General features: G+C 52.1%; 1 protein-coding gene across 1 annotated transcript; it reads right to left on the reverse strand.

The window, feature by feature from the left end:
* Positions 1-4,408: 4,408 nt before the first annotated feature.
* PYY (peptide YY) lies at positions 4,409-4,944 on the reverse strand. Its single transcript, XM_006832719.1, has 3 exons — positions 4,754-4,944; positions 4,556-4,636; positions 4,409-4,433 (listed from the first exon to the last, which is right to left on the reverse strand). The coding sequence occupies exons 1-3, from the start codon at positions 4,942-4,944 to the stop codon at positions 4,409-4,411; spliced, it is 297 nt and encodes a 98-aa protein (XP_006832783.1).
* Between the last annotated feature and the right edge of the window lie 3,875 nt (positions 4,945-8,819).

Genomic DNA, 8,819 nt, shown 5'->3' on the forward strand with positions numbered 1-8,819 from the left:
GGTGGTAGCCAGCTGGGAAGCCAGGAGATGGAACAAGCCCAGTGTGAAGACCCCCAAGGACCAAGACCCATGTGCCCAGCCTGGAGTCCATCACCCATTTCCCCAAGAGGGAGACAAGTATGAGAGTAAAGCCCACCCCACTTCCTACACACCACCCTCAGGGCACAGACAAGCCTCTTGTGGGTAACGGCGGGAGCTTAGCTTGTGCGTCACAAAGAAGAAAAGTGTGGCGGAGAAGCTGGGGACCTGGGGCAGGAAGCACGGGACTGCTGACATCAGGGCTAGTGGAGGGGTGAGAGGATAGGGTGAAAGGCGGGTGGGAAGTTGGGGCACCCAAAATGAACTTGTGAACCAAGGACAGAATCCATGGCCTTGTAGGTCCATCCCTGCCTTTCACTTGCCACCCCCCCCCCAACACACACACACTAGGGGGACATGCTGACACAGGTCCTAGAGGAGACTAGTGCTCATGACGCCCTAGGCTGACTAATACAGTCACACACCTGAGTCCCAGTCACCCCTCCACATGTCCCAGTCACACACATGAACTCCAGACACGCACATGAGCCCCAGTCACACACATGTCCTAGTCACCTGGTCTTGTCTGCAGCCACAGACCTCCTTCCTGTGAACTCGCTCTCTCTTCTCTGGCAGACTGCTTTTCCAGTATGACAGGTTTGTCCAGAGACCCACAGCCCTAGCACCCCCAACCAAGCCCTCTTACCCTGAGTCCTAGGCAAGTGGGCACTGGAGAGAGTGGGCACCTGCCTCAGGCTGGATGGGTCTCCCCCACCCTTGACCCTTTAAGTCCTCAGGCCTCCTGGAAGTCCCTGCCTCCTGACAGCCTCTCTCACTTGCTTATGTTCTCACCCCATCCTCCTGTCTCCCTGGTGTCTGTAATGGCAGCATTGGATGGGTGGGAAGGGATGTGGCAGTGTTGTGGAAGCATCAGCATAATACTGGACCTTGATAAAAGTCTCCCATGGGCCCCATTCCTGGTGCCCCTGCCACCCTCCCCTGCCCCATTTAGGTACCACAGCTGGTTTCTGTCAAGAAGGCCTGGGTTCTAGGACTTTAGAGACCCTGGAAAGTTCTAATCAGAGGCCTCCACCTCCCAAGGATGAACCCAAATCATCAAACATATTCCTTGAGGGCAGAAGCTTGAAGCTCCAACTCTGAGACCCTAGTGATGAAGATTGGAGCATTAAACCTTCCTTTCCAATTTAAGATCAGAATGAGACGGAAACAGGGAGGAACCTCAGGTACTTGGGCAATTCAGAGAGAGGTGGGGACCCAGGCAGGGAGAAGCCCAGCTAACGTGTGTAAGAGGATAAATGAAGTGCCTGGGTCCAGGGGAAAGTGGGGTCCCAACTCTGGTTGTGATTTCTCCTCCTATCACAGACATTCCCAGCACCTCCCTTCCCAGGGGAGTTATTAAAAAAAATCAACATCATTTATAAAACCTCGAAAATGCTCCCAGTTCCATCACTTCACTAAATCCCTACAGCCATCCATTTTACAGATGCCAAAACTGAGGCTCAGGCCACAAAGTTAATCAGTGGGAGAACCAGGGTTTGAGACCAAGTCAAACTCCAAAATCTGGGCTTTTTTTTCCCTAAGTGGGTCCATCAAAGTGTTGCTATAATTTCTCAGTCCGGAACTAAGAACTCTGAGGCTCACAGAAGTGAAAATACGTGCCCAAGATCACACAGCTATCCAGGACTCAAATTCTAACCTAGATTCCCAACCTCATTGACCCCAACCTCCCAGTAGTCTTTCTGTCTTCCCTTTTCAGTGCCTCAGGTCCTAGAGTAGTAACTATATCTGAATGACACACAATGTCAATGCTAGAGTAGAGGACAAAGGATCTGTCACTCCTGTGGCCCTACTGCCCGGATCAGAACACCAGTGTGTGTGTGTGTGTGTGTGTGTGTGTGTGTGGTATGGTGTCAGACAGGCCTAGGTCCACTGAAAAGCTGTGTGAGTAATTTCTGTAACCTCTCTGAGCCTTGGTTTTCCTCTCTGTAAAATAGAACTAATCATGGTGACTTCAAGATAGGATAGAGAAAGCTAAGTAGACATCAGTGTCTACCTTGATTCTCGCAATTCTGATTTCTGATAGCAAGGAAAACAAGAATGCCTCATCAGACAGAAAAATACATTCCACAAAGCAAATGTAAAGCTTATTCTGCCTCAGTCCCAGTCCTTCTCTGGGCCTCGATTTCCCACTTGATAAAAACAAGGGCGCTGAACAATAATGGTGGCTTCTTCTAGGCATCCCACTAGTGAAGCTGGCAGAGGTGCCACCAGAGGGCGCTGGGCTCCAATCCCAGCTCAGAAAGGGTTTAGGCTCCTACAGGACTGGTGTTGGAACTAGTCCTGGCCGCTTCTCACATCAGGACCAAGTCCCAGCAAACTGATTGTGAATCTGGGGATTGATGCAGGTCCTGGGACCACAGGAAGGGACTTGGAGACTGCAGGGGACCTAGAGGCAGATGGGGTCCCTAGGATGAGGCAAGTGAAGCAGGACCCAGGCTCCATATGAGTGAGTGAGTGGTCAAAGCCTTCAAGTGGACTTGACTTTGTCCAAAAAGAGTGGGACAAGGGGTCCTAGGTGTGTGTGATAGGGGGCTGTCAAAGCCATCTTTAGCCCTTGTTGCCCTCATATTCATTCTCTTCTTCTTCCTTCCTAAAAGAGCTTGAGGTGGGCACATGCCACTTAGCTAATGACATCTCCCAAGTAGTCCAGGCAGTGAGGGAGACCATTGACTGAGCGTGAAAGTGACTCATGCCATTCTATTTTCGGGAATGAATGACAAACCTAGGGAGATACTCACAACTTAGGATAACCAAGCATTTGAGATCAGAAGAACAGTATTTACCCAAAAACAAACTTCAGAAGACAAGAAGGGGTAGAAAGAAGGAGGAATGGAAACAGGAAATACAGAGAAGATATGAGATAAGAGATGTTACATCGTGGGCATTGCAATTAATGACATGAAATAAAATGTGTGTGAATTGTTGAGTGGAAAATGACTTGCTCCGTAAACCTTCAACCAATTCACAATAAAAGGTTTTAAAAACAAAACAATTTGCTCTGCAAACTTTCATCCAGATCATAATAAAAAGTTTTAAAATTTTTTGTTGAAGATTTTTATTGTACTGACAGCATCTTGGCAAGATCACAGCAAGCCACGCAGGACCCAGGGGAAGCACTGGGGTTGGTCACAAGGCAGAGGAAGCAGAACTGTGGTCAGGAGAAAAGAGCAAAGTAGACACACAGGCTTCTTATTGAAAGAAGAATTTTGAAAGAAGTGGACCCCTGGATGGCCATGCTTAACTATCTAAGGTTTCCAGGGGTTCTTGGTGATCATGGTTATTCAAGTGCAGCTGTGGGTCATTTTGTGGATGTTAAAGCATTGTTTAAAAGAAACTGAGGACTTGGGTAATACAGAAAGGGAGCCAGAGAAACTAACTCTGCCCCACAGAATCAGGAAAGAAGTAGGGAAGGAAATGAAGGCTACTCTGAAGGTGTTTCAGATTGAGGAAACTAAAGGGGTTCTGCAGAAGGCAAAGGCACAAGCCCCCGAATGGATACAGTCAGTGACCTGCAGCAGGCCAGGCCTGCTGTCTGCCTCACCCTTCTGGCTCTACCTCCACTGCCCTGGGCCTGGCTTTCTGGCCAACCAGGCTGACCCAGGTGGGGGTGGGAGGCAGCACAGGATCTCTGAGAAGGGGTCTCCCCTGCAGCTATGGCAGAGCCAGTCTGGGAGTTTTCTTTCCTCCCAGAGTCACTGATGGGGGTTCAAGGGTAGGAGATGACAGCTTTGTCCCCATTACATCCCTAGGCTACCTAGCATGTTCTTTCCCATCCTCCCGTCAGACTCTGGTCCCTCCTTCTCCTCCTAGCCCCCTATTTTCAAGAATCCTTACCCCATTGGGTTAAAACGTTCCAGGAAGTCCTGTGTCTGAGTACTGTCCTGCTTACCCTCGGGCTGGGCAGCAGTGTTTTCTCTTATCTCCGAGTAGGGGAGCCCGCCCCCTAGCTTTGTCCTGGGACACTCAGGGATGTATTCGTCTGGGGTGCCCGGTTTAATCTCCCCTCCCCCAGTCTCGCCTCCACTGTCCACTCCCATCGAAATATCACTTCCATGAGAAAGAGAAGAAAAAGGAAATACAAACACACATTCTGTTTCTGTGAAGTTTGCTTTTTATTTCGGGATCAGGGAAGGACCAAACACAAAGCTCCCCTCCAGGAGCCGGGAGCACTGAGTAAAGGACTGAGGAACCCAGCCCGAACCTTCCCCCAAAGCAGCCTGCAGAGAGCGCTCCAGGTCCAGGGGTCAGGGGCAAATATGCAAATGAAGTCGGTGTGACTGGCTTATCTCCCAGGAGACCCTGGGGGTCATCACCACATGTAGGCGCCTTCGGAGCTGCTGGGGGAAAGAAAAGCATCACTAAGGAGCGGGAGAGTGGTGGTGCCTCTGAGGTTTCCATGGAGCAGTGGGACCAGGTCAGGCTCTAGGGGGCAGGGGTATGGCGAGGAGGGCATTACCGCGACTTCACTGGACGTCCCTCGGCCTCAGGTAAGAGCAGTTTGGACAGGAGAGCGTCGGGGCTGTCCCGTTTTCCATACCTGGGGGACGAGGCCAGCTGAGGGCGTGGTCGTGTCAAGCCACGCCCTTTGGATGGAGTGGGATGAAGCACAGAAAATCCCAACACCTTGCCCCTCCTGCCCCGCGCATGCGCTCACCGCTGCCGGGTGACCAGGTTGAGGTAGTGGCGCAGGGAGGTGTAGTAGCGACTCAGCTCCTCTGGGGAGGCGTCCTCGCCCGGAGCCTCGGGTTTGGAGGGGTAGGCGTCGACCATCGTCCCCAGGCAGGCAAGCAGGACCAGCAGTAGCACTGTTACCTTGGCGGGCCACGACCTGTGCCCTGTCACCATCTGTGGAACACCCGTCAATGCCAGCCTCAATCCCCGACGGCTGCAGGCAACCTTGAGACTGCGGTTGCCCCGCTGTGTGTCCTCGGCCACTGCACTGTTTCTAGCCTGTTTCCTCATCTGTCAGAGGCGCAAAAGCCCTGTCTGCCCCCACCTATACCCCAAGCTACTGCTGAGTGAGGCCCCTGGAGGGAGAAGGCCATACTGGCAGGCGGAGGCTTCCAGGCCCCTCTCCTCCCCACCTGTTCCCACTATTCCAGCCTCAGTGTCCCCACAGAGAAGTCTGGCCCCCAGCCACTCACAGCGACAGCTCCGGAAGCAGAGATGAGCAGGAGGTGAAAGGCAGGGAGGTCCCAAGGGCTGATCTGCCGCAGGTCCTGCTGCTGCTCGCCTTTTCCCTGCGGGGCTTATATCCCAGGCAGGAAGGGAGGGGGAACCTCAGGGGGAGGGGGCCCCGCGGAGGAGGGCCCTTCCTCCTCTCTCCCTCCACCCCGCCCTGTTTGCTGAGCTACACCCAGCCTGTGCGTGATGTCTCCACCTCCACGGCTGTGGGGGGCAGCCAACACACTAAGACTCAGGGTACCTCTAGACAAGGTGCCCAGCCTGAACTGGGTCTTCACGAAGCACGCAATGGCAGGTCTAGCTTCCTGAGGAAGTGTGGCTTGGATTCAGACTGCTAGGGCTGCTCTAGGACCGAGGATCAGCATCCATACTGCCTGTGAATAGCTGGCGCAAAGGACACCTTTCCAGCCTGTTGTTTGTAGCACCTTGGAGAAGGCCCAGAAAGGGACAGGACCTGAGGAAAAGTTTCTAGTAGAGACAGGAGTGAGAATTATGGTCTCTTAGCCAGCTCTGGTAGTGTAGTGGTTACGAATTGGGCTGTGAACCTCAGGGTCAGCAGTTCGAAACTACCAGCTGTTCTGTGGGAGAAAGATGAGGCTTTCTGCTCCCATATTTACAGCCTCTGAAACCCTGTACGGGGTCACTATGGGTCGGAACCGACTCCATGGCACATAACAACAACTGCTTAGCTGGAGTCCTGGTGTGGTGCTGTGGGTTAATGCATCAGACTGCAAAGTTGTTTGAACTGAAAGTTTGGTGGTTCAAGCTCACCCTAATACAGGGTCTGCTATGGGTCAGAATCGACTTGATGGCACTTAACAAGAACAACAACAACAACCCTTCAGCTGCTGTTTCTGACGTCCTGGGGGCCCTCTCTGGACACCTTATTATGTTCTCTCTCAGATGAAGAGTTGGAGACAAGGGTGGGAGGAGACAGAGCCCCAGAGTCAGAATGGGCCATCTGCGTCCAGCCTAATAGCATCAGACCAGGGTCCAACCAGTCCTATTTAGAGTCCTATACAGGAGGGATCCTGATACAGTGTGCCCCTACCCCCACACCAGTGCCTTCTAGGTCTGGGGGATGCCAGGGCCCACTGCAGTCACCACTGGACCTCAGAAAGAGGAAAGTTCAAATGTTCATTAAATACCTACTGCATAACATGACCGCAGACATGATTGGAGGACTGAGTTTATTCATGGATTCCAAATGAGGAAACTGAAGTTCTGAGCCTTGAGGTCAACTAGGATCTGAACAAGACAAAAGAGGTGGGGTAGACTCCCAGCAAAAACCTTCTCAATGATGGGGACAGAAGGGTACAGCACCAGGAATAACCACTGAGGATCAGGAGTCATGCATGACAGCTGAGGAGAGGAGACCAAGTTTGGGGGCCTGCCACCCACTCTGAGAGAGGGACTTCCAGACTGCCAATCCTATCAGACCTACCTGCCCACACCAGAAAGACTCCTAACAGCTCCTCCCCAGCCTGACCACAGCCTCCAGGGCTTCTAGGCATCCCATCAGCCCCTGTGGGCAGCAGGGCCATCTTATCTCAGGCCCCATTCTGGGCCAACCCCTCCACTCTTCAGGACAGATGGCTGAGGGTGCTATTTTTAGAGCTCTCCTGAGATGGAGAGCCCAGGGCTGCCTCAAATCACCTTTTTATGGGTTCAATCACCTGCACTTTCCGGAAATAGCTTATCAGCCATCTTCATGGGTCCTGAACATCGTAAGAAAGACAAGGCCCTCTTGTTAAGGATGGAGGACACCAGTACTATGGGACATGGATGCTACTTCAGAGGAAAAAAATCTTCCTCAGGAAGCCGTAGTCTTGGGGGCATAGCACAGCCCTGTCCTTTCAGAACCCCTTGTGGGGGTGGGGTCCCAAAGCTGAGAGGAGAGGCACTCAACCAACCCAGGAGAGCCCTAATCTGGGGAGGTTACCAGAACCCAGAGACAGAGAAAAAGACAAGCCTGTGCCCCTTTGGAGGAAACAGCAGAAATAAACACATTCCACTTCATTCCTTCCAAGGCATGGGAAGACAAAGACCGCTCACCTAGGAATAGAGAGATGGCAGCAGGGGACTAGCTGGGAGAACTGTGATCCCAGGTTCAGGGTCTAGACAAGGACTTCAGGCTACAGTGGCTGAAAATATCAGAGACTGCTGGTGGTGATGGGCTTTGCACCAGTATCTCTAGTGACAGGGTGGGTGGGGGCTGTCCAGGAGGTGGTTTCCAGTGTACTGATGGGGCAGAGAGAAGGGGGAGGTTTTGTCGTGCCCCCAGGCAATCTGTGGTATTCCTGGAATCCCCTCATGCCCAGGGGAGTGTAGGGTGCAAGAACAGATTGGGGAGAGGAGAAACAGTGGAGAAACTAGGGGGTATATACAAAGGTCTAGATTTGGGGTACAACCTCTGAAGAAATACACCCCCTTCTATCCCTCAATCCCCACCCCACCCCACTCCTGCCTTTAAAGTCAAAATAAAAGTACTGCAGAAGGTCCCTGGGTGGACCAAGAGCCAGCCTCCCCTCATCTTACAAACTCTCTCTATCCATCACACCCCCCACCCTCCAATTCCACTCCCCAATTAAAGGGCAAGCTGATTGGTTCATTAATCACCAGCTCTTCATTAGGGAGCTTATTAACTTGTTGATTTGTGGGGAGGATGTCTCAGGCCTCAATCAATAGACTCAGCTACCCCCCACCCACACACCCACCACCACCATGGATGCGTGACTCAACAGCTGTGAGACATGTCTGGGGAGTTGGGGTTGGAGTGAGGGCGTTGACAGCTGTGAAGGGAGAAATTTCAGTATCAGTCGTAATTGTACATTTGAGACCAAGACTTGCCTCCAACTTGTCCTCAAAGGGAAGGGGACAGAATGATTATCATTGGGGTCTCCTTGGTCCCTGTTCTCAGAGGTCAGGGTGACCATGCACTTGAATCCTAGCAGGCCATTCATCTTGCCCCGTGGTTTCAAGGGCCATTCATCAAGATAAGGTGGCCCGGACCACTCACCCAAGAGGCATAGCACCCCTCACATTTGGCCACTCCCCACACACAAGCTGTCTCAGAGATGTACTGCACAGCACCATCACACCCTCAGGTCAGGCCTTGTGTCCAAGGTGCTGTATGCACAGCCAACAGATCGCTACACACAAGAGTGATGATTGAATCCTCATCTAGTCAACATTTATTAAGCCCCTATTTGGAGTCCTGATGTGCAGCCAGAGTGCTCCTTGGAGGCCAGGATGGCCAAACTTCGTCTCTCATGTTTTGGACATATTGTCAGGAGGGAACAGTCACCGGAGAAGGATATCATGTTTGTTAAGGTGGAGAGTCAGAGCAAAAAAAGGAAGACCCCCAACGAGATGGATTGGCAAAATGGCAGCATCAATGGGCTCAAGAATGACAACAATTGTAAGGTTGGCCCAGGATCCGGCAGTATTTCGTTCTGTTGTGCACAGGGTCGCCTTGAGTTGGTACTGACTTGATGGCACCTAACAACAATAGGAATCCTGCTGTGGTGCATTAG

This window comes from Chrysochloris asiatica, unplaced genomic scaffold (genome assembly GCF_000296735.1).
Source record: "Chrysochloris asiatica unplaced genomic scaffold, ChrAsi1.0 scaffold00007, whole genome shotgun sequence".
Classification (NCBI taxonomy): Eukaryota; Metazoa; Chordata; class Mammalia; order Afrosoricida; family Chrysochloridae; genus Chrysochloris; species Chrysochloris asiatica.

Coding starts and splice junctions, on each gene's coding strand:
- PYY (XM_006832719.1), bottom strand. CDS start 4,944: ATGGTGACAGGGCACAGGTCGTGGCCCGCCAAGGTAACAGTGCTACTG. Junction 4,637..4,753: donor AACCTGGTCACCCGGCAGCG/GTGAGCGCATGC, acceptor CTCGTCCCCCAG/GTATGGAAAACGGGACAGCC. Junction 4,434..4,555: donor GGACGTCCAGTGAAGTCGCG/GTAATGCCCTCC, acceptor TTCCCCCAGCAG/CTCCGAAGGCGCCTACATGT.